The 23,349-nt window shown below is 56.4% G+C and overlaps 6 protein-coding genes across 6 annotated transcripts; 4 read left to right on the top strand and 2 right to left on the bottom strand.

Annotated features, from left to right (window-relative positions):
• Positions 1-536: 536 nt before the first annotated feature.
• On the top strand, positions 537-2,735 carry CDEST_13355 (Putative glycosyl transferase, family 8, nucleotide-diphospho-sugar transferase). The gene is made up of 2 exons (XM_062929511.1): positions 537-1,004; positions 1,221-2,735. The coding sequence occupies exons 1-2, from the start codon at positions 968-970 to the stop codon at positions 2,219-2,221; spliced, it is 1,038 nt and encodes a 345-aa protein (XP_062785562.1). The 5' UTR covers positions 537-967; the 3' UTR covers positions 2,222-2,735.
• A 1-nt stretch (position 2,736) lies between these two features.
• Positions 2,737-6,137, bottom strand: CDEST_13354 (Putative helicase, P-loop containing nucleoside triphosphate hydrolase, SNF2-like domain superfamily). Its single transcript, XM_062929510.1, has one exon. It carries the CDS (start codon positions 5,937-5,939, stop codon positions 2,745-2,747), a length of 3,195 nt encoding a protein of 1,064 aa, XP_062785561.1. The 5' UTR covers positions 5,940-6,137; the 3' UTR covers positions 2,737-2,744.
• A 315-nt stretch (positions 6,138-6,452) lies between these two features.
• On the top strand, positions 6,453-8,912 carry CDEST_13353 (uncharacterized protein). The gene is made up of 6 exons (XM_062929509.1): positions 6,453-7,497; positions 7,567-7,671; positions 7,721-7,759; positions 7,815-7,950; positions 8,007-8,143; positions 8,203-8,912. The coding sequence occupies exons 1-6, from the start codon at positions 7,435-7,437 to the stop codon at positions 8,851-8,853; spliced, it is 1,131 nt and encodes a 376-aa protein (XP_062785560.1). The 5' UTR covers positions 6,453-7,434; the 3' UTR covers positions 8,854-8,912.
• Position 8,913: 1 nt separating this feature from the next.
• Positions 8,914-11,128, bottom strand: CDEST_13352 (Putative adaptive response protein AidB). Its single transcript, XM_062929508.1, has 2 exons — positions 10,939-11,128; positions 8,914-10,882 (listed from the first exon to the last, which is right to left on the bottom strand). The coding sequence occupies exons 1-2, from the start codon at positions 11,033-11,035 to the stop codon at positions 9,045-9,047; spliced, it is 1,935 nt and encodes a 644-aa protein (XP_062785559.1). The 5' UTR covers positions 11,036-11,128; the 3' UTR covers positions 8,914-9,044.
• Positions 11,129-13,451: 2,323 nt separating this feature from the next.
• Positions 13,452-15,743, top strand: CDEST_13351 (Putative Marvel domain-containing protein). The gene is made up of 2 exons (XM_062929507.1): positions 13,452-15,072; positions 15,148-15,743. The coding sequence occupies exons 1-2, from the start codon at positions 14,803-14,805 to the stop codon at positions 15,370-15,372; spliced, it is 495 nt and encodes a 164-aa protein (XP_062785558.1). The 5' UTR covers positions 13,452-14,802; the 3' UTR covers positions 15,373-15,743.
• A 4,241-nt stretch (positions 15,744-19,984) lies between these two features.
• On the top strand, positions 19,985-21,596 carry CDEST_13350 (uncharacterized protein). The gene is made up of 2 exons (XM_062929506.1): positions 19,985-21,248; positions 21,328-21,596. The coding sequence occupies exons 1-2, from the start codon at positions 20,113-20,115 to the stop codon at positions 21,491-21,493; spliced, it is 1,302 nt and encodes a 433-aa protein (XP_062785557.1). The 5' UTR covers positions 19,985-20,112; the 3' UTR covers positions 21,494-21,596.
• Positions 21,597-23,349: the final 1,753 nt, after the last annotated feature.

Genomic DNA, 23,349 nt, shown 5'->3' with positions numbered 1-23,349 from the left:
TTTGGACATGGGCAATCTCTTGAGGTCGTGTTAATCCATGCGGGAATATGAGAGAGAGAGAGAGAGAGAGAGAGAGAGAGAGGAAGAAGCACCACCACTCTCAGGTCAGAGTTCACACACCCGCCTGTTACTTCAGGCTGTCCGAAATCCCCGGCCCGCTCGCTCTTTTCTGTATCCATCCCCCCCCTTTTGCATCCGTAGTACCGAGTTGCGCGCGGCTATCCGCTTTGTTTGTATTTCTCAGCTCGACCTCGATGTTCCCAGACATGATGGCGTCATCGACGCGACGGCCGATCGGAATCCCTCGCTGTCTATCAGTCGAATTTGTCCGTCAAACACCCCCCCCCCCCCTCTCTTCTCCCCGCTTCAGCTCAGAACGGTTCCTTGGGTACATGGGCGAGGATGGTGAAAATGGAAACAATTCCCATTTATGGCTGGCCAATGTGGCATCGTCGGGATGACTCGTGGGGGAGTGAGGTTTTTCACCCCCCCCCCCCCCCCCATTTGACGCGCCAATTTTTATTTCCATTGTTGACATTTGGAGCTAAAGTTGACATTGATTGCTGCTACTTTATCTTCCACTGAAATGTTAATATCGTGAACCTGTCCTCTCCCCCTTGTCTTCCTCCTTTTCTCTTCCTTTCTTGCCTTCCCCTCCTCCCGCCTCTTACATTCTGCTTCGCATTCACACGAAGGGCGCAGACAAGACATCCCCCAAAAACATCCCGGCCGTCCCGAAATACCTACCCTGCACTCTGCTCTCCGTCGCGCTCAAGCTTCCATCAAGCTTCCATCAAGAGAGAAAAGAGGGAGACACCAATACCCCGCCTCCACCGCCGGAACCTGCCCCGCCAAAGTCGACGCGCAGCCCGCGCATCGCATTCGCAGCCCGCCGTCGCAACGAAGCGCCCCCTTGGATTTTGTGAGGTTTGAGTTGACAACCGCCATCATTCTTTCAATCGCCAACATGTCGGACGGGAGACGCGCCGTTGAGTCGGACAAGGGTTTGTCTCTCTCCCCCCCCCTTCCCGCCTGTTCTTGCCCGCGCACGCACGCAACTGCATCACTCCCGACTCTCATCTCACTCACTCAATGAACTCCCCCTTGCACCCAACCAACCACTCACTTGAGTAACCCTGTTTCTCATGATGTTCCCCCTCCATCGGCGCATCGTCGCAAACCGCTCCCAACCCTCACCAAGCTGACTTCCCGGCGCACAGTCTGGACAACCCTCATCACCAACCTTGACTATCTCCCCGGCCTCCTCACCCTCAACCACTCTCTCGTCAAGTCCGGCTCGGCGTACCCCCTCGTCGCCCTCTACACAGACTCCTTCCCGCCCGAGGGCCTCGCCGCCCTCGAGCGCCGTCGCATCCCCGCCCAGCGCATCGAGTACCTTCTCCCCACAAAGGGCCGCGACTACTCCAACGACCCGCGCTTCTACGACTGCTGGAGCAAGCTCTCCCCCTTCTCCCTGACCCAGTACTCTCGCGTCGTCCAGCTCGACTCCGACATGCTCGTCCTCCGCAACATGGACGAGCTGATGGAACTCGACCTCGACGACGGCGACTTCGCCGCCCAGCAGACCCCCGGCGCCGCCATTGGCGGGTCCCCCAGGAACCCTTCCTCCCCGGGTTCTCCGTCCCTCGAGGACCTCGCCGTCAAGAACCCGAGCACCCGCGTCTTCGCCGCCGGCCACGCCTGCGTCTGCAACCCGCTCAAGAAGCCACATTACCCGGCCGACTGGACTCCGGCCAACTGCGCCTTCACCACCCAGCACGCCGATCCGGACGCCGCCCAGCGCACCTCGCCCGACCCCGTCACCCAGTCGCCCCTGGGCTTCATGAACGGCGGCCTGCAGGTCGTCAACCCCTCCAAGAAGCTGTTCGAGCAGATCGTCCGGCACATGGAGCTGGGCGCCATGGACATGGACTTCGCCGACCAGAGCCTGCTGTCCGACCTGTACCGCGGCCGCTGGGTCGCCTTGCCCTACGTCTACAACGCGCTCAAGACGATGCGCTGGGACGGCGTCCACGCCGACATCTGGCGCGACGCCGAGGTGAAGAACGTGCACTACATCCTGGCCCCCAAGCCCTGGGACGAGATCGACGCCGACACGGGCGAGTGGACCGGCACCGAGGAGTCGCACCGCTGGTGGGTCGACTTCAACAGGGAGAGGAAGGCGGGCGAGAAGGCGAGGGGGGTCGACGACCGGTTTTGAGGACGCCCGGGGGTGGGGGGCAGGGCGAGTCGAGGAAAGGGGTTTGAGGACGACGTAATGAGGAGGAGAAGGAAGGGTGGACGCACATAAACTCACTGCCACGGCAATTTTTTTTCTCTTCGGTTAACTTGGCTTGGCCTGGCTTCACGGTATTAAAGGGGATGTTGGGATACACTTCAAGCCTCTCGGTTCCATGGGAAACGGACCGAGATAATAATACCCGGGTATTGAATCGTGCTAGACATCAGACACGTCTCCCCCCCCCCTCTCTATGCATGCGCCGCGCCATGCATGCTCATTGTGTTTCCCGTCTCGGGCGAGAATTCTGTGCGCCCTGCCTGATCCCCCTTGTCCTGCTAACTTCCCGGGTCAGGCCACTGCCATCACCCGTTTGTCGAACACAATTTCGGTAACGTCAACTTGCGAGGCCCGAAGCCCTCCCCTCTTCTATTGATCTCGAGATAAATCCGTCAAAACACCATAACGCCAGGGTATCTATCTGCCTTTAGTTTCCAGAACGCCTTCAAAGCTCATCTGTACCGTCGTCCGTGTCGTAGAGGAAGACCGACGTCCTCTTCAAGACCACATCCGTCTCTAGCTTTACCATTTTGGGTTCCTCCTTGACCCCTTCTTCCTTGACAGCGTCCTCATCGTCTTCCTCCTCGGTTTCAGCGTCATTGTCAGCGACCATGACGTTGTCCTTCCTTGCCTCGACCTTCACCCTCAACTCCTCTTTGACCTCGTCTTCGGCCTCGTCTTTCGGCCTCGGTGACTCCTCTTTGGCAGCCAGTTCCTCGGCCTGGATCTCCGCCTTGACTGTCTCCTCAGCTAGCAGCTTGCCTTCGCGAATCTTGTAAAACGCCTCGAGGCAATTCCGCCTCTGGGCCTGCGTCCAGCTGCCGACCACCAGGGCGAACTCCGTCGCGCTCGCGAAGCCGAATTCGCGTGCCATGGAGCAGAATTGCCGTTGCATGACATCCTCCGGGGGGTTGTAAATGTACGCGAACCCTTTCAGCTTCTGCGCCTTCTCGTCAAACGCCTGGCTGTCTGCGAACAAGGCGCTGTCGCCCTCTCCGTCCACGTCAGAGCTAGCCGCCATTTCCGCCTTGCGGGACAGCTGCTCCTCGACTTTGGACGTCCCAATCACTTCCGAGTTTTCGTGCGTGTACTCGACGCCTGCTGCCGACAGGATGGCCTGGACAGCATCACTCTTGGCCTGCTGGGCTTTCTCGGAGCCACCGGCATTGGACTTTTTAGCGGCCAGGAACGTGGCGAGCTGGCCCATGTCACCGTCTTCAGAGTCCAGGGGTGGCTGTTGCTTCAAGGATGCGAGTTCTCTTTCTTCCTCCTTTGCAAGCTTCTCCATGTCGACCGTGGTCATTGCGATGCCCGTTCCTGCTTTTGCCTCGGCAATATTGGTCTTGTTGACAATGTCACGGATCACGAGCTGGTTTTCACGATAAGTAAAGAGGTTCTCCAACCCAAAGATCTCTCCCTTGCGTTCAGAGTCCTGCTGGACACCTTTGAAGTACCGGCGCTCCGACGACGCCGTGTAGCCAATGTTGGCCTGCTGCTGTTTGTAAATCTGCCTGCCGTAGACAATCTCCTCGATAGTGCCGGTCGAGACCAGCCGGAAGACGTCGACATCCCGCACCTGGCCAATGCGATACGCTCGGTCCTGGGCCTGGAGATCGTATGAGGGGTTCCAGTGAGGGTCAACAATCACCACCTTGTTTGCCGAAGTGATATTCAGGCCCACACCGCCGGCCTTGGTCGAAATCAAAAAAACAAACTGAGTCGGGTCGGAGTTGAAGTCATCTACGGCCTTTTGCCTGTCCTCGTACGTCACCGAACCATCCAGATACGTGACGCTGTAGCTGGTATTGTGGAACAGGTGCTGCAAAATCCGTAGCAGCCGGACGCTGTGCGAGAAGACCAGGACTTTGTCGCCGCTGTCGTGCCAGAACTTGAGCAGCTTCTTTAAAACCTTCCATTTGCCACAGAATTCGGGGTTGGCCAGATTCATGATCGCGTCTCTGTTCGTGTAGAGTTGGTGCCACGACCCCGGACAGCAGGTCTGCAGTGTGCGCATCTCTCTCTTTTGCTTTTCATCTTGCTCGCCTCCCCCGGCAGGGATTAGAAGGGTGAGGTGGTTCGACAGCTTTTGCAGCGTTGTGACGCAGGGGAAGATAATTGACTGCCACGACGTTCCGTCGTCGAGCGTCTTCCGACAGCACCAGCCTTGACCAACACCCGACCCGCATTCGCAGGGATCCGAAAGGGTACGAAGAAGCTCGACATCAGGCCTATTGATGAAGTTCTTGTATGCTTCCTGTTGCTGCTCGGTGAGCGGGCAAAAGACGACTCGGTCACTCTTCTTGGGTAGCTGATGGGCTATCAAGGTTTTCATTCGGCGCAGGAAAAATCCGGGGAGCAGGTTATTGACAAGCTTCCTGGCAGTGACCCTGGCATCTCGTAATTGATTCAAGGTTGCATCGTGAGACTGGCCTCGCGTCAGTGGCTTGGTGATGGTGTTGTTCCATTCTCCCAAGGTCCCGAAATGGCCTGGATTTGTCCAGTTCAACAGAGTCCATAGCTCTTCGTACTTGTTCTGGATGGCCGTGCCCGTCAAACCGATGCGGCAGAGCGCATTCACGTCGTTCATCGCCTTGGCAGTTTCGGAGCTTCTTTCCTTCATTTGGTGGCATTCGTCGGCGATGACGGCATCCCATTTGACTGTGTTTACCAAGCTCTTGTGATTTTTGTACGTCGTGTAGGTCGTGATCATGATTTCTGTCCGGCCCGCCTTCGCAGTGGAGAGCACGTCCTCTTTCCCTGCGCCGTGGAAGACGTCGACCTTCCACCAGCCCCAACGGTTCAGTTCGTTCTTCCAGTTTTCGATGATGGACCCCGGGCAGATGATCAATATTCTCGGATACCAGCGACCGGATACATCACGGATCTTCTTCAAACGTTTCCTGTCACGCTCGTCGGCGGTCTTCCCAAAGGCCGCGGTGAGAAAGGTGGCAACCTGCACCGTCTTTCCGAGACCCATGTCATCTCCGAGTATGCCACCTCTCTGGTAGACGAAAAGACGATGCAGGAACTTGACGCCGACGATCTGGTACTCGCGTAGATACTGCGCGATGGAAGCAGGTATGATTCCTGCCGAATACTCGAGCTCGACTTCTTCGTAAGGCCGGCAGGGCTTGATCTTGGTGCTCTCTTCGAACTTGGGTCGGCGTTCCAGGACGTCCAGTCGATCATCGTCGGAGAAGACGACGTCGGAATAGTCGGGCGGCAGTAGAAGGCCGGCATCTTGCAGCCTTTCTCGGTTCTGGTCGAACTTTTTCCTGCGCTCCTTCAGATAATCCGGTGCTTCGGCGACATCGAGGTCGTCAGGCTCGTCGGTCTCGTCGATGTCTAGCTTGACAAAAGCGCTTTTCCTCGACGGTCTGCCCGTACCCGTGCCCTTAATCTTAGTCTTAGTCTTGTCTTTTTTTCCCTTGCTAGCGGAGGCACGCTGGCCTTTCCGCTTCTTGGGCTTGGGGAGCAGCTCGAGGTCGGAATCTGCGTCCCACACTTCTTTCTCTTCGAAATCGACGTGGATTTTGCGTTTGCCTAGGGCTTTCCCGCTTGAGGGCTGAGGTTGGTCGCTTTCTGATGCAGTTTCCTCGTCAGAAATAACGATGGGTTTCTGCTGGACCTGACGGGGCATGGTGGCGGCAATCGCATCGGTCGCATTGCGTGCATCAAGGATCTCGGTGATGATGATAATGGGTCGATGATGGTGGGGGGTTGAGAAGCGCGACGCGACAGGACGCGGACCTGGAGTTGGAGGGGTGCTTGCGGTTAGTAGGTGGCCTGCAGGACCGGCTGGGTCAAAACCGATTTAGGCACCCAGGTAGGTACCTAGCTAGGTAAGTAATTGTTTATATGCACAATTATGACAAGTTGGTACCTAGGCAGGCACCTTTCACATAGGTACTACAATTTGCTTCACTGGCAAACCAGCATGTAATTCAATTGGCTCGCTCGCTAAATCCGTGGACCCAGGCACTGCAAAAGGTGCTGCCTTTCGTGCCTTTCGCGGTGCTGGCAGCAGTGGACAGGTGCGTCTTTTTGTAGACCTAAAGTTTTGGTTGAATCCTTGATGGTATCGTTGCATTTTAAACCCAATGCTTGCAGACAAGAGGCTTTCTTTTATGCAATCAAGAGATGGTACACTTTTATCTCCTCTTCTTACGCGGCCATTCCCATTTCCCTGGCCGATTGCCGAGTCTCCCCCTCCGCAGCCCGATCGGAACGGGTTTGTTTCCTTCCTGCATCGCGGCAAACAATCACCAAGATGTCACCGTAATGCCCAGGAACTGATTTCTCAGACAATCATATTTCCCGAGTGTGTTCCCCGGACAGTGTTCCCTGGACAAAAGAGTTTCCGCTAGGTTTGCTTCCAAATAACTGACCGGAGCATTTTACACCCAGACCGGGCTACTTAGGAGAAGGGATGCCGCGAGTCATGTCGACTTCTAGAAGATGTCTAAGACTGGGCGTCGTTTCTGTCCAGGTCACTCACTTTCCAGGATGCGATATCAAACAACAAAGAAAAGCAAACGTCAAACTTCTCAGACCCAACTTAACGATGAACGGCGGGAAGACTTGCGTATGATAGATAGGAGTATCCGACGCCACGCTCCGCTGTACGTCTCGATCGAAGACGAATACTTCGATGAGCCGGATACCCCGGACTGCACTCTATGCCGGGGCGGCAACGAGCACAGGACGCGAGCCTGTTTCGAACTAGGGGGAACCTCGGAATACTTGCTAACATGCCAGCTTCAACGTATTTGCCGACAAGCTGGGGCCCAGGAGTCCGAGCTCGTCGCGGTGGGATGCCCAGTTGATGGATGGGCAGCAAAGGGAACCTCGAGATACAAGGTTCTGGACCGGGCGTTCTTCCTCTAGCTTCAGACGAAACAGTCCCTTTATTCCTCTCTTGTCAATCGAAGCAACGTGATCCGCGGGAGGGGTGAGCGTCCCCATCCCATGCAAGCAACAGGGCCCCTTTCCTCTCTTCTTAACCCAAACCCATTTCATCCAGCGCGTCTACCGCCACTTTACCTACCCGACCGGCTTCCCATCCGCCAACTTTCTCATTCCAGTTCTTACATCGACGAAATGCAGATGCCTCTGGCGACGACCCAGGCGAGATTATGCGGGGACCAAGCTCAAATGTCCAGTTGGAGCAAGACGACTCTTATCTACCCGAAGTCTGGGTAAAAACCTCAAAGCCAATTCCATCCGCGGGACCCGAGGCCGTAGCTGACATGTAGGTGATGCGCCAGGCTTGGTATGCCATCGGCGTCTTCGTAATACTTCTCCGATACGCGGTGCGACTCCGAACCGTTGGCATCCATGGGCTCCGCGGCGATGATTACCTTGCTTTGCCTGTAAGTCCATGAACATCTGTCGGGCGGTAGGATGACTGATGCGATGCAGTACCTCGTGCTATACAGCATCAACATGTACGTTGTACAAGTGAGTACTTGGTGCGTGTGCAATCGTCAAGGAGGTCGGCTGATGGCGGTCCAAGATCACGTATTACACAGGCGGGAACATCGATATCACCGCCGACATGGTACCGAAGTTGTCGGACCACGACGTCGAAATTCTTGAACTCGGTTCGAAGCTCGAGTTTCTCTCCTGGTATTCGTACCCGGGCTGCATCTGTAGGCATCTTTGTGTGGTGGTTCGGCCCAGGCAAGATCTAACTAGGTTTCAACAGGGGTCTTGAAGTTCACGGTATTGTTCTTTTACAAGCGTCTGACGATGGGGTTATTCAGGAGGCGAGCCATGATTGGGCTCTTTTGGTTGTGCGGCCTGTCGTACATCGTCTTGTGCATGACGGTGACGCTCAGCTGTGTTCCGTATGTTTTCTCTCTAGCAACGCCTTCTTTGCAAGTCGGGGTGCTGACTACTAGTTTGGATTTTCCGATAACTGGCGAATCCGGCCATTGCCAGGCCCTGAATGCACGTTCCGACCGCAGAACTTCTGGGTACTGCTCTGGCTCAACATTCTCACCGATGCGGCGCTCCTCACCATCCCCATACCGATCCTGTGGCACCTCCGAGTATCCCTGAAGCGGAAGATTGGCGTCGCCATCCTGCTATCGTCGGGCGTATTCGTCATATCGACGGCGGTCGTGCGAGCGATAACGACGCTGGGTGGCGCGCCATCCATCATCAACATCAACCGATGGGGGTTTCGCGAAACTGCCGTGGGTCTCATCACCGTCACCCTGCCTGTATTGAGCCCCCTGGCCACCAGAGCGTTCTGGCGTCGAGGCCCGTACATCCGAGACTACTACGACCGAATCCGGGGTCCTCGGGAGCAGAACCATGCGCGGTTCGGCAACTGGCTCGGCACTGTAATCCTGAGGTACGTCGACGAGGAGGACGGCACAATCCCTAGGAGTTCCAGCGCAGCGAAGCAACTGGGAGAAGAGGGACACGGTGGAGAACAGGCCGCGCCGGCCGAGTCGATTCGAAAGGGCAGCTCGGAAATCTACGAAATGATGACGAAGAGCGTCGGGACGAGCACGATGACTATGGATGGGATCGAGGAGGCATGACAGTCAGTCATGCGGTGAGAGCTTTCCGGCGTTGGAGAGGGAGGAAAATCGCAGGGATCTTATTATTATGAGATTGATTGGAATAGTTGTATCTAGTGATACCCCAAGAGCAGATGTAGACCTAGGTCTTTTGACATTGGAGACGAACTCAAAGTCCGCGTGTTGGTTTCGCTACCGACACAATGGAGTCGTTACAATTTTGTCCGCCGCGCAGCGTCGGAGCCCAGCCTACCGTACACAATTATAGTGTTTCTTCTCAGCCGATCCTCACTGGAGAGCCGCGTCTCATTCTGTGCGCCCCCTTTGGATGATGGCCCCCGCAGAGTCGCGCGTGTTGAGCGAACCTTATGGCGGCAGAGAAGGTCGAATGCTGCTGCGCTCTCATCCCTGGCATAGTCCATGTGCAGCAACAGTCCGATAAGGGCTTCGGCCACTGTCCAGAGTATGTACCTTGCGTGTGCAACAAGCTCCGGCTGGGAGCTACCACCCAGTTCCCTCCTAACGGCCCGCCACGAATCGTTCGGGCTCCCGTTATCGACGGAAGAGGAACCCTGCCTGGGCCAGTCGTTCTCCGCGAAGAGGGCGTCCAAAGCCTCGACCGACCCGGCACCGCCCTGGGGGTGTTTCAGCGCGCGCACAAAGTCCGTCGCCAGGACGTCCGTGGTCCCCTCCCAGATGGCGAGCACGCAGCAGTCGCGGTGGAGCCGGGCGACGTTGAGATACTCGGTCTCCTCGTTGAGCATGTAGCCGACCCCGCCCAGGGCCTCCATGCAGCCTTGGAGCAGCTGGATCGACGTCTTGCAGACGTACGCCTTGCAGAGCGGCGTCAGGACGCGCAGGAGAGGCACCACGTGCTTGCGATCCAGCTTGAGGGCGGCAGGCGCCCCCGATCCGCCTCCGGTATCCGGATGTTCGTCCAATCCCAGGAGGTGTGCCGTAAAGAAGGTCAGCAACATCAGACCGTGATACTCCCCCGTCATATCCGCAAGGGTCTGCATGTGCAGCGGGCTTTCAGACAGCGGCATCCGCCGTCCTCTCCCCGCGTGGACCTGCCTGACTTTGGCGTATGCTCTCGCTATGGCCAGCCCGCGGCCGACGTATCCCACAGCGGCCACGGCCGAGTGGACACGCGTGAGCGTGAGGACGGTGCTGATCTCGTGGACCCCGCGGCCTTCCTGGCCGAGGAGCCATCCACGCATGCCGTCCAGCTCGAGCTCGGCGGTCGGCAGGGACTGCGTACCCGACTTGTTCTTCAACCGCTGGATCCTGACCCCGTTCAACTCCGTGCCGGCGACGCCCTTGGGTCGTCCGACCATGGTCGTCGCGGAGGAGCTATGCCTCCTCATCGGCGCAAAGAAGGCGCTGATGCCGTTCTGCGTCCTCGCGAGGAGGATCGTCATGGCCGCGTCGGTGGCGCTCGAGAACCACTTGAACCCAGAGATCGACCACGGCCCGAGCGGGATGCCTTCTTGTGCGTCCGCTAGCCCCTGTTCCGCGGATGGGGTGTGCCTGGCCACGGTTTCGGTGAGGGAAACGTCGCTCCCGCCGGTCCGCTCCGTCATCCACTGTCCGCTGGTCCAAGCCGTTGCCGGATCCCTGGACAGCAGGTGGTGGAGCGCGTTCTCGAGCACCTTTCGCAGGGTCGGGTCCGCGTCCTTGGCCAGGTGCAGCTGCAGCAGTCGGGCGGCGCCGTCTTGCATGGCGGACGGGCAAGACACATTGGAAGCAGAGCCCTCCCACAGATGAAGCCTCAGGAACTGGACCATCCGCGCGGATGACCCGAGTGAGGCGTCGTACCCGGTCGCAACGATGCCCTTCCTGATGCCGAAGTCTTGTAGGCCGCGCCACCCTTCGCCGACGACTAGTTCCGAGGTGGGCCGTCCAAAGGCATCGCGGCCGTTCCCTTTCAGGTACGGCTTGTTCCTCTCGGAGTCGGTGACCCACGAAAAGACCCGATCGGACAGGACGTCCTCGCCGAGCTGGGCGAGCTCGACCTCGACGCGTTCGACCACGTCGCTCGGCAGGAACACTGGGGCCCCAGAGTTAGCAGCACCGGACGAATGTCGCGTGTCACGAGATACGCACGTCTCAGAACCCTTTGGAAGCTGGAGTCTTCGAAAAATTGGTTGGGCAGGACCGGCAATTCCTGGAAGAAGCCGGTGTTCGCGGTGGAATGCTTCATGACGACGTGTTACTGCCCCATGTGGCAAGGCACTCCTGATGAACTAGAAGGAATAGGAGAAGAAAAGCCAAGAAATACCGGTACGTCTGGAGATTGCGCTTCTATGGTCAAGCCGTCCGTACAAGCAGCCCGGACCAACACGCGTTGCTGTGGAACGCTGTATGCACCCCAGACTGGCCCCCGCGGGGTTGGTAATTTGTGGGGTTGCCGAGGTGCAATTCATGGAGTGCCGGTGGAAGAATTCACAAAATACCGGGATCATCCCCGGGGCCGAAAAGGAGATTCGGCCGAGAGGCACCACGCACCCCCCTTCCCCCTCCCACCCGACCTTGAAGCTTCCTGAAAGTACCAGCGCCACGGCGTCTTTACCTAATTGAAGAGTGCCTCAGACAGTAACAAGAAGACACAGCGACGTAGCCTCGGGAAATTGCCATCCATCCAGAACAGTCTCGCATCGGCCAGTTTTGTTTCCAGGCCGATGGGAGTAGCCAGGATCGTGAACTTCGTCACCCCGTTGAGGGCAACAACCAAAAATACACATGATTGAAAAGATCTCCCACATTCGGAATCTCACCTGGTTAAAAGGCCAATCGTCGGCATAGGATAGATCGGCCTGTGCTGCCGACTCAGCCTGCCAAGGAAAGTCTAACGCTGTATCGAATAAGCCAAGCGGCGGCCAACGCCGTGGTTGTTTTCGAGCATATTTATTTTTGGAAATTAGGTAGTTCTAGCTGATGGGCGTATCCTGACATGGGATTGCCCGTACGTGTATGCTTTTATTCGAATCGTCAATGAATTGACTTCAAACTTATCATGTCACTTTGCGTAAAGGGGGCTGGACCATGAGTCGATGACTCGCAACAATTAGCAATGACACCACTTTGTTCATACGTTGTGCTTGGCACTATCAATAACAGAGGCGTGATAAGTGCTCCCCAGCCTATACGTCCTGTCGTGCCAGCATTCAACAACCGCAGATCAGTCTTGGGGAATTAGAGGCATGTTTTCTTCAAGGTAGTCCCTATTTTTTTCAATTTTGGTACGGGATAGATCAAGCTGCTATTTTCCGCTTATTTAACACTAACAAGAACCTTCCGATGAGTAAACATGAGGTTAGTTGTTCTAGTTCCACTTTCAGACCCGCCTGAATAGTCAATCAGTCAGTTCACTGCCCCAAACTATTTTTCACCAGGCTTGTCATCAATGAAATTTGGAAAGCACACATTCGATAGAGAGTGTAAACGCTTATAAAACCTATCAAACATTCCTTCTCCTCAGCCTGCCACAGATCGATCCTCTCCTATTAGCAGATCTACGTTCATCCCTACATTGGGCAACTTCAGCATCACTCAACAGACCATCTAGTAGTTGCATCAAGCACAACTCAAGCACAAATCAACATGCAATTCCACATCCCTGCTCTGCTCGTCACCTTGGCCGTTATGGCAGCGCCGGCTGCCGCTTCTCGGGTATTCATTGCTTCCCTGCGCCTCTGGCCCGTTAGCTGACATGCAGCAGTGCGAAACGTTCGATGGCTTCATGATAAGTGGCATAGTGGGCAACTGCTGCTATGGCAGAGACGCTAAGTCGTGCAGGGCACAAGGAAACGGACGCAGGTGGTGCAGAAGGCAGAAGGGGAACTTTTGCTCAGAAGTCTTTGTTCTGGGCACAAACAGGAAGGTCTCGGAGAGTTGCGTGAGTATCTTCCTTATTTCCCCCAACCTCGAAACCCTGAATGCTGATAGCCCTGTACAGGACGCCGACTGCTGCAATATCCAGACTGGATGGGGGATGCCTTGCCCCAAGTAGTCAACGACTCTCTAGGCGTATCAGACGGATTGACCGAGATTTCTCTTACAAAGTCGTTACGATAGATATTTGGATTTTTCGCGGTTGCATGGGAATGGCCTTGGTGTCTAATGGCCCTGGGTTACGGTTAATATCTGGAATGCGGAGCCCCCAGTCAGGTATTACGAGGCTGAATATACCACACAGACAAACAAGAAGTACATAGAAAAAGAGATTTCGCCCAATCTATCCGTTGAAGTGTCGTTTGCTAGTCAAGCGACGAGGACGCCGGTAACACGCAAGGAAACTCAAAGGACACAGAATTTAGCGCTATTTCAGGGGGGTTTTTGGACTCGGCAATCTAGCCGTTACTTGCACCAGATACCAGGTGATCAAAGTAAAACCGGTTGAACTTATTGGACTGACTGCAAGTTTGCAACGGTTCGGGAAGCATCATGACATGAGGAGCAATTCGGTAAGTGTGTGGCTGGAACGGGATGTGGCGCCACACCCGCAGGAAAAGGGCTGTGACGTCACTTTCACGTTTTCTCGGTGAGCCTGGCTTTTTCGCTGTACAGGTACGAATATGGCGATGACATTCCAAAATTCTTTTTCCTTACCTGGCAGGCCTGGCAGCCCAGGGAGGAAGCAGGGCCAGCCACCCAAATTGCATGGCGCTGTCCGCGTGACGGCCCATCGCAAGCGCCCCGAGCCTGTTCTCCTTGCCGAATGCCGATCGCAAGAGCCTGGAACCCGTTGAGCCACAGCGATCGCCACAGACGTCGCAAGCGACCACACTGGACGGTGGCCTCCTGGCAAGTAGCAAGTAGAACAAGTCGCAAATGAGATGCCGCCATTCCGACATTTACGCAAACATTACACAGTCGGCTAGGTCGAGGGGAGGGAGAGGAGGTACGACGCAACGGTGCCACCGTTGACAAACTCTCCGATGAGGTCACGGTTGGAACCCAACTTCGAAGAGCAGCCACACCCCAAGCCGCCGTCGCACGACAAACCGCCTCGCTGGTCGCTTGGCTGAGTGGTCTCGGCCTCGTCAGCTTGGTGTGGACTCTCCACTACCCAGCAAGCCGGCCCGCATTGGCTGACAGCATGCAAATTTCCCCCCATCATGCACCGAAAGGAAGACTAAACGGCTGTCCGGACATTGCATCGCGGCCCTTCATAAGCGTGTTTCAAACCTTATGGACGGGGTGGATAGTAAGCGCCGCCCTACCGGGAGGCATGCCAGCCCTGCCATCGTCTTCTCATACGGCCATCGCTTCCCTTCACCCTGATCGGGGATGACCTCATCCGGGACAGCTTCAGGGCCGGGACAAGCGGACAAGAAGAAGAAAACGAACGGACTCGATAGCGTGCCACGAAGCCAGCCTGGTGACGTTGAGCCAACCCCCCCCCCTAGTTTCCTCCCTCCCTTTTCTCACGGCATAGGTGCCGAAGAAGTATGCTTGGCAGGGTCTCTGCGTTATGTACCGGCCCCGCACCAAAGAAACCGGGACTGTTGGGTGTCTTTATTGTACACCGACATGAGTCTGTCTGTCTTTCTTGGGCCTCTCTGCACTGCGTGTCTACCTACCTACCTTTACCTACATCTTTAGCCCCGGTCCCTTTAGTCACAGATTTTCGGCACACTAAGACCCGCGATCCAGGCGCGTCTGCTGTGCTCGGCGGTGACGATGCGACTGACTCTCCTTGTTGGCGAAGTTTGCAATGTCAGACCACACCACCCTCAAACCTGCTTTCTCCCCGATCGTCATCCTGATGTGTCTCTCCCCCTAACTGGCCCAAACTTCTCGGCATGCCCGAAAGGGTGATAAATAGAGATAACCTCATGCCCTTCCCATTGCTTCTTGATATTCCATTTCATCAGGACAGCAACAGACCAGCAGACGTTCAGAGAGACAATCTTTCTTCTCAACCATACCCACACTACACACACCACCAATAACACCACAACCACAATGGCGTTCGACCGTATTGTGCAATTCATCCTTCGCGGCGCCCAGCTGGCGTTCGCCGCCATCGTCGCCGGTATCACCGGCTCCTACCTCCACAGCTCCAACGCATCCTCGTGGGACAATGGCCGCTTCATCTACACCATCGTCGTGGCCAGCTTGTCGCTGCTCTTCGCCCTCCTATGGCTGCTCCCCTTCTCGGCCAGCTTCATCCACTGGCCCATGGACATCTTCCTCAGTATCCTTTGGTTCATCGCCTTCGGCCTGCTTGTCAACGTGAGTTTCCCTCCGACTTTATCACTGCCCTAGGCAGGCGCAATCAACATACTGACGTATATACTCTCCCCCCAGCTCATCGGTGATGGCTGCGGTCCCGTCTTCGACTGGAGCAACGTCAGCCCTCGCGGTGATGCATGCGGTCGCAACAAGGCCAACATCGCCTTCTGCTTTCTGTCCGCCATTGTCTGGCTTGCGTCGGCCCTCGTCGGCCTCTTCTGGGTCCGCCGTCGCAACGCCGTCGCCGACACCCGCCACACCCACGGCCGCCGCCGCTGGTACCGTTCTTCCCGCGTCTAAGCAACGCGCGCTCGTTGTTCATCAGTTGCCCCTCGCGGCAATCCGCTCTCACTACTTGGTGCGGTGGTCTCCATGGCTTTAACATGCCAAACGGGGACCACAGGGGCAATGTTTGATCGACCTTTTTTGACGGCCTATGGAGGAGTTAACTAATGGATCTTGTGTGTTTGTAATGTTTTCTTATGTAGGTTCATGATAGTATGAGAAGATGGCCTGAAGCTTCACGGGAAGGCTTGATACCCAATAATACCCAGCCTGTTGTATCATAGTATCTACGTTAATGTTATACCATGGCACCTTTCTATGACTTGGTTTGTTTTTTTACAATACCTACAGTGAAAACGAAACAATCTTTTCTTTACTCAAACTTTGTTACATGGCATAGGTGTGAAGTATTAAGTTGTATCCTACTTCGAGGCAGTTCGGATGACACTTGCCAAGGACCCTGTTTAAGCCTGGTGACCTTCGCTGTCCAACTCCACCGGTCGAAACACACGTTCGTATGATTCCGGGAACCCATCATGTTCAGCGGCGCAGCCACACATAAGCCACAGTCTGTTGGTCCAATGTTTCGCCCCTGACACATGCATAGCCTTATCGGGTAGCGTTGATTCAACACGGCACTCGCATAACGTTAGGACGCAGCCCTCAAGTCACTCACTCACCGGGCTGCCGATGGGCCCTTCCCCCCCCTCACGTAGGGATGGGTGGGTCTCCGCGGCGACGGTCTCAGACGATCCGGGGAAAGTGGAGTCTTCCGCCCGGGGCGCAGCCCTAGGAAATCCCCGGATGCGGGCCGCAATGTTTCGGGATGCTCGACACACGCGGTCCACTTCCGATGGAGACGGGAGGTGGCTTTCTGAATTCTTTCTTCAACTGCGGAGGGCGGAATCCCCGCCCGGCGGTTCTCTAGGGGCCCGGCCGATGACAGTCATGGAGCACAGCAGCGTCGGCACGATGCAATAATCAGGGTGCCGACTTCATCCGTCACGGCCTTTGGGTGCCAGACTGGCGGCGAGCATTTACCTCCTTCCTCCGCATGCAGGCAGTGAGACCTGAAGTTGCAACAGTGTGATTCTGCCTTTTGGATCGTGGTTAAAAGTAAACTGGAACCACTTGCCGTCGCACAGTGCCACAGATAAATGGGCGTCTTACTAGAGGTCACCGGCGGCATCGGCTCTGAATGAGCAACCGGTCCTGAGTAGCTTGAGGGAGCCTGAATAGGTTTGACACCATCATGGACCTCGTTCTACTCGTCCGACTCCCATGTCCAAACCTGAGGCATTCGACTCATTGTGGCGTCGAGGACACTTCGAGCATTATCGCCACATGTGTGGCATCGCCTCTTGAGGGGGGGGTTATGGGCGCAGCAGACGGCCTCATGTGGCAACCTTGCACGATGACGTAGACGTGCTGGGAGGAAAACCCCCCAACGGGATATCAACCAAGACGGCAGGACGAAATCAGGGAAAAATTGCTGCCGGCTCGAACAAAGACCGAAGGACAGACGAGCCCGCCGTGACAAGCGAGATGAGAACGAAGCGGGCATGGCAGCCCAAAAGAGACAAATGTAGAGAAAACTAACCCCTCCCCCCCCCAAACAAAAAACACCAACCAAGCAACCGAGTGCTGCATACCATCACGATTCACCCACCCCGCCTCGGTTACTGACCGCCTCTCGTATCAGTATTTCAGCGGCCGCCATGCCGTTCCGAAAACAGCCTTGTGCTCCGCGAGGAAAGCGTTTGAAATGAGAGAGAGGACACATGGCGTCTTGTTCCTTGGCCCGCCCCTCCCCCTCGTGACCACACTAACGCCTGGCGCCCCCCGTTTGGGGAGCCTGCCGTTCTGGACCGCTCCATACCACAGGTGCGAGCGTGTGTCTCGGTTGGTTTGTATGGCTGTCGGATGGACAATTGGCGCTATTATTCCCAACTTCGTCTCGATATTAAACCTGATCCACTGCAAGTATTCTCCCGCGGGCGGGGCGGCGGTGCACTTCTGGGGGCTGACCGAGCTAGCAGAGACGGAATCCTTGTATCGTTTTCAAATGGGTGTTACGTAGGATGGTCGGTAATCGAGATGGCTTTAGGATTCCACGATCTGCATTACAGAATGCCACGACGTTCGGGCTGAGAGGTCAGGTCAGGGCTGGGCGGAGGGGAGAGAGAGAGGAAGAGAGAAGAGACACGTCCCCTAGGCCGCTTTCAAGCTGCCGTGCCGTGGTTCCCTTAGCTTTCCCCTCTCCTTCCTTCGTGTTTGGACTAGCTCTCCTGCAACCGCTTCTTCCCAAGAGGGCGCGCGCGACTGCCGGGTCGAACGGGAAGACGACATGCGGGAAAGATGAGCGAGCGCGTTTCATCGGCTCTGGCGACGAAAAAACAACAGGTCACGCAGCATCCGTTGCGCATGGCCTAGTAAGGTAGTGTAGTGCGAAGGCAAGGGGGTGGGAGGTTGCGGGACAGTGAGGCGCATGTGGCAGATCACTGTAAGGAACGGCGACAGCGACAGCGACAGCGCAGGTCCTGCAGGAAAAAGGATGGAGGGGATCGGGGTGATGGCGCAAATTGGACTTCACAATGACCCAACTCTGGCGATCTTCACCCCCATTTTCTAAGGTTGGTAGGCAGGTAAGGAAGAATGTTTATTTTTATTTTTGTTGCGTGGCATTGAGTTGACGGGTATCCGCATCCATCCATGTACATATGCGAAGGTAGTCAGCTCAACTCTGCGCTGGCATCTAGGAGGATCTCGAAGCAAACAGAACAATCTCCTGCCTAAAGACATGGAGGGGGAGGGAGGGAGGCAGGCAGGGAGGGAAGAGCATGTACCTGACTTTCTTGTCCGATGAGAGCCGCATGGCGTAATGCCCCGCAGAGCGGCGTCGGAGCAGGTTACAGGCTTAATAGCTAGCGCCACGGGGCTGCAAGAGCTGATCCATCTATGACCGCATGCTTTGCATTGTGTGGGGTAGGTGACGCCACAGAGCGCTACACCAGCCACACCACAGTCTCTTGAAGCTGTCCCATTACCTTGGCTTCCAGCCAATGATGAAGCTTGCGCCACACGCGGGGCCGTCCAGCCCAGCTTCCGAGCTGCGTCATTGGCGGAGTTTCTTCCTCCCCTGGGCCCTGCCTTGGTCCTGTGGACTTCACATTTCGGGAACGTCAAACCTCGATCCATGTCATTCCTTCCGTCGCCTCACGCCGCACACGCCTCACAGCAGACAGCTTCTCTCCCTTCGTCAACGTGCAGACCAGCTCTCAGACCTCCTTTGGGAGCTCATCCCAGGCCATCCCCATGCCGGGGGGTAGAGAGAGAGGCGCGAGTCCAGGTACAGATACACACAAACGAATAGATGGCTCGGATCACGTCTTTCCTCGTACAACCGCCGCCTTGGATTGCGTTTTTCTCGGCCTGGCACCCGACTAACCGCCATTGAAACCACGCAGACGATCTCCGATGTCTTACAGATTGATTGACTGTTGTCCCTTTTTAGCCTGTGCTGGCATGGGCTGACACAATAGCTGGACACACCCCGTGAGACACGACGCGCGGCAACCGGTATTCCAACGACCGCCGCACTCGGATGCCCATTCTAGCTTGGCGGTTTTCCAGACTTCCCCCCGTCCGCTGGGAGCGGCAAGGAGAGACGAACAGGGACAGGAGCCGCCCTCCCCTACCACGTGTAGTAGCGCGTACCTGATCAGAAAGCTAGGTGCCCCAGGGTGAGCCACAATGAGCCAGTCGCCATCGCCCTTGCCACATTCCGTGTCCATCTGCCATCCCACGCAGCCTTAGGACGTCACTAGCCACAGATCTTCATGGCTCTGCAACCACCGTGACCCGCCCTTCTTCCGTTCATGACGACAAACCCTCGATACATTACGTCCTTTCTCTCCTCAAGAGACCCTGAATTCCAGTGTACCCCATGTCGAACAGGTGGGCACTGTGTCCCGTACAGCGGTGGCCCACGCAAGATATGCGAGATTCGTTTTCATGAGGCAGGCGAGAAGAAAAGGCTTGACGAGAACAAGCGCCGTGTCACGCCAGACAAAGGTTCTGGGTCGTCATCCGGCCATGGCAAACTGGGGCCCAGACCCGTCGCCTCGCCATTGGCCGTGGGTCCCGGCCCCCAGTCGTCGGCGGAGTCCACTCCATGTACCGGCGTACCAACACCTCATCCCGACTGGCCGACAATTGAAGCTTGTATTCCGAACGAGACACCTACGTCCAAGACCGATGACGACGTATCAACGTAACGGCTCAAGCGCGCCTGTTCTTTCCCTTCCTCTGCGGTCCTTCTCCCAGACCCATGCCGGCACGACGGATGATGGGCATTGGCGCTGACCTGGCCCAGGCAAGACGAGCATGAGCATGTCGTTGCTGTTGCGGATTCCTTGATTGCTGTCAGTCACAGCGCGCCGCCAGTCGACCTGCGCTGCATAGGCTGCATGGGTGTGCAGGGCAGCCGCAGGCTTCCTGGATCGGCATCGTAATTCTCTCTGATCTGCCATCGGCAAAGGAAGGATGAGATGCGGCCTTCCAGATGCCTTCTCACATCTATATAACCACCTCAATCTCCCACCCTCATTGCCCTTCTTTTCTTCCCTCCTCATCATAACACAAGATACCCAAACAAAACAACCACCCACAACAAACACTACCAACAACAAACCATCATCTCTCAATATCTACATTTGATTTTATTTGATACCCACATTGCGAAATCAGCCCAACATGTCTTCCATCGTCAACAAGGTCAAGGACGCTCTTTCCTCCGACAAGAAGCACGACCAGCCTGAGGGCACTTCCGGCCCCCACACCAACCGTGCCGCCAACGCTGCCGACCCCCGCATCGACTCTGACCGCGACCACCGCGCCAACCCTGCCGGCACCACTGGCACGCACACCGGCACTCACACTGGCACCACAGGTTCAGGCCTGACTGGTTCTCACGGAACTACTGGCACTCACACCGGCACCACCGGCTCCGGCCTGACTGGCAGCCACGGTAACACCACTGGCTCCGGTTTGACTGGCAGCCACGGTACCCACGGTACCACTGGCTCAGGTTTGACCGGCTCTCACGGAACCACCGGTACTCACACCGGCACCACGGGCTCCGGCCTGACTGGCAGCCACGGTAACACCACTGGCTCCGGTTTGACTGGTTCTCACGGTACCCACGGTACCACTGGTACTTCCGGTCTTACCGGCAGCCACACTACCGGCACTCACGGCGCCACTGGTTACGACGACCCCGATGGTGTTCACGGCCCCCACAGTGGCCGTGCTGCCAACAAGGTTGACCCTCGCGTCGACTCCGACCGTGACCACCGCGGTGCCCCCGGCTCTGGTTTGACTGGTAGCCACGGCACCACCGGCACTCACGGCACTACCGGCTCCGGTTTGACCGGCTCTCACGGTACTCACACCGGTACCACCGGCTCTGGCCTTACTGGCAGCCACGGTACCACTGGCTCTGGTCTTACTGGCAGCCATGGCAACACCACTGGCTCCGGCCTCACTGGTAGCCACGGTACCACCGGCTCTGGCCTGACCGGCTCCCACGGTACTCACACTGGCACCACCGGCTCCGGCCTTACTGGTAGCCACGGCACCACCGGCTCTCACAACACCCACGGCAACTCTAGCTTGACCGGCAACCCTAGCACCGGCGCCACTGGCGGTGTCTCCAACACCCACAACGCTGCTGGCCACGTTGGTTCCGCCGTTGCCGGCACTCACGGCACCGGCCCTGCCCCCAACACCGCCGGACCTCACAAGTCTGATGCTCTCAACAAAGTCGACCCTCGCGTCGACTCTGACCTCGACGGCTCCAAGACCGTCGGTGGTAACAAGACCTACGCCCAGTAAGCGACCATCTACGAGCGCGAGCCGATGTACGACTGTCGAAGCCGAGAGAGAATGGGGACTGACGAGCAACCTCAGGGACACCACGGGCGTTGCCAAGGACCCTACGGATGCCGCTCAGGTCCCTCCCTCGGTGCTGGCTAAGCATATCGGTGAGCCCGAGATTGCTCACGACGACCACTCCCACGGCCGTGCGAGACGCAACAGCAAGGTGTCAGCTCAGGAGCTGCACCGCGGACTGTAAAGGTTCTCAATTAATGCGAAGGAATGGAGGGATTGATACCTAGTACTTGTTGTACACTAGCCTGATATGACTTAATGATATTAGCATCGTTAAACTGCTGCAAGTTGTTCACTGTTTGTGCTTTTGTGTGAAATGTGTGTCCTCATCACGCGGTGGAGTGTAGGTTTCTAACCTATATTTTACCATGATTTGTCTCTTTCGACGACGATAGGTTAAAGTAACCATTTAACTTTGTTTGAAATTTTGTAAATTTACAATCTCAGGATCCTTTACTACAACTCTGAAGTTAAACTCACATAATGGGTTGAGAGAGACGAGTCGATGCACAAAGGAGCAAAGGAGCAGACCGCTAGCTAGTTCGTCATAGATAGCATGTCGAGGACTTATCCTGTCTTACCCATCCAACTATTCCCAAACTCTGTCGATTACAAAGAGCTTGATCCATCATGCGGATGGTAAGACAAACCATGGTCTCTCGCCCCGCGGGAGTCCTCGGTCGAAGGGGTTGGTCGGGCTGGGTTAGTTGGTTGGTGACAATCGGCCTCATCATCCGCCCATCATCTCCGGGTCATTTATCACCCGCATGCAACTTTCGACGGCCGAGGGGAGGAGACACATGCCCTGTATGCAAGGTCGCACGACAGTTGGCCGTTGCAGGTGGTCTCGTACAAGAACCGTCGATGGTGATCCGGATCGTGATGGCATCTCATTCTAAAACGTACCAGACGCTGCAATGAGACGCATCCCGTCGTCTTTTGCATTGTGCCGCTTCCCCCCTTCCTCCTGAAGCGTACGTACATCGCCCCCCGCCCCCTCTCCTCATCCTTACCAATACGTTTCCACGCGGACGGAAATCGAGTTGCCATGCTTTTCTTCTTGGATGTTGAGCCTCGTCGTTTTTTATTGGGGGATGGTTGTTGGAAACGAAGAGCAAGTGCCGGTCTCACGGCGTAGTCGTCCTGTCGTGTCCCCCCCTTCTCCCGTGTCGTTAAAGTGGGAGCGATGCTGACTTGCATGATTACGGCAATCGCCCGGCGCTGTCCCGGACCGTCATATCTGTCGTATCTCTCTCTCTGTCTCTCATCCCATACCCCGTGGCATCATGCACCCCGCCGGCTTTTCTGGCGCGAAAATGCTCCGATGGACTACGACGTGGGCACATGCAACAACGTTGGCGACGCAGCATACCCCGGCTTCCGGGACCATGAACACCTTTGTCACCATTCCGTCACGATGCCGTAGACGGGACAGGGTCCGGGGGGGAGAATGAAAGAGCGGAAATTGAGCCTCGGCGGCGTTCGGTGGTGTCGAATCAGTCAGTCACCTCATACATCCGTCCGTTTCGAAAGGACCGGACCATGCTTCCTCTGGAACAGCATTGCCCAACGTGGTTGTCGCGTTGTTTACTGCATGGTCGCATGCAGTGTTGTCAAAAAGGGGGGGGGGGTTAGGGGCTAGGGCGATGCTCGGTGTTTACCTGAGTTGTCATCTGTATCAGCACTGAGAACTGAGCGATGGAGAGGTTGAGATCCACCTCTCAAATATCGAACAGGTCGTTCTCGGAACCTCCGACAGTTAGCAACGATGCGGCCGCTGCATCTCGCTTGACAATAGATGGGGGGGGGGGGGGGGGGGGGGGGGGGGGGACAGCGGATTGTGTTTTATTCGAGCACAGTATCCATCCATCCATCCATCCACCACTCCCTATGGAGTCGCTTTTGGGGGCCGGCGTCTGAGAGGTCGCCTTGCTTTCTTTTTAGATTGTGTGTTGGCGAACGAGTGCAGTGGTCTCGCAGCGCATCCCCTCGCCTTACGCGCGCGAAAAAGAAAACCGACCGATTGGAAGGAAACGAAAA

The sequence above is a fragment of the Colletotrichum destructivum genome, chromosome 9 (genome assembly GCF_034447905.1).
Source record: "Colletotrichum destructivum chromosome 9, complete sequence".
Lineage (NCBI taxonomy): Eukaryota > Fungi > Ascomycota > Sordariomycetes > Glomerellales > Glomerellaceae > Colletotrichum > Colletotrichum destructivum.
The sequence above is the reverse complement of the archived record's forward strand: the minus strand, read 5'-3'. Positions and strand labels throughout refer to the sequence as shown.

What these genes read in the sequence shown, in the direction of transcription:
- CDEST_13355 (XM_062929511.1), top strand. Translation starts at nt 968, where the DNA reads ATGTCGGACGGGAGACGCGCCGTTGAGTCGGACAAGG. An exon ending in CGCCGTTGAGTCGGACAAGG is followed by an intron (nt 1,005 to 1,220) that starts GTTTGTCTCTCT and finishes CCCGGCGCACAG; the next exon opens with TCTGGACAACCCTCATCACC.
- CDEST_13354 (XM_062929510.1), bottom strand. Translation starts at nt 5,939, where the DNA reads ATGCCCCGTCAGGTCCAGCAGAAACCCATCGTTATTTCTGACGAGGAA.
- CDEST_13353 (XM_062929509.1), top strand. Translation starts at nt 7,435, where the DNA reads ATGCGGGGACCAAGCTCAAATGTCCAGTTGGAGCAAGACGACTCTTAT. An exon ending in ATGATTACCTTGCTTTGCCT is followed by an intron (nt 7,672 to 7,720) that starts GTAAGTCCATGA and finishes GATGCGATGCAG; the next exon opens with TACCTCGTGCTATACAGCAT. An exon ending in TCAACATGTACGTTGTACAA is followed by an intron (nt 7,760 to 7,814) that starts GTGAGTACTTGG and finishes TGGCGGTCCAAG; the next exon opens with ATCACGTATTACACAGGCGG.
- CDEST_13352 (XM_062929508.1), bottom strand. Translation starts at nt 11,035, where the DNA reads ATGAAGCATTCCACCGCGAACACCGGCTTCTTCCAGGAATTGCCGGTC. An exon ending in CTTCCAAAGGGTTCTGAGAC is followed by an intron (nt 10,883 to 10,938) that starts GTGCGTATCTCG and finishes CTGGGGCCCCAG; the next exon opens with TGTTCCTGCCGAGCGACGTG.
- CDEST_13351 (XM_062929507.1), top strand. Translation starts at nt 14,803, where the DNA reads ATGGCGTTCGACCGTATTGTGCAATTCATCCTTCGCGGCGCCCAGCTG. An exon ending in CCTTCGGCCTGCTTGTCAAC is followed by an intron (nt 15,073 to 15,147) that starts GTGAGTTTCCCT and finishes CTCTCCCCCCAG; the next exon opens with CTCATCGGTGATGGCTGCGG.
- CDEST_13350 (XM_062929506.1), top strand. Translation starts at nt 20,113, where the DNA reads ATGTCTTCCATCGTCAACAAGGTCAAGGACGCTCTTTCCTCCGACAAG. An exon ending in GGTAACAAGACCTACGCCCA is followed by an intron (nt 21,249 to 21,327) that starts GTAAGCGACCAT and finishes GAGCAACCTCAG; the next exon opens with GGACACCACGGGCGTTGCCA.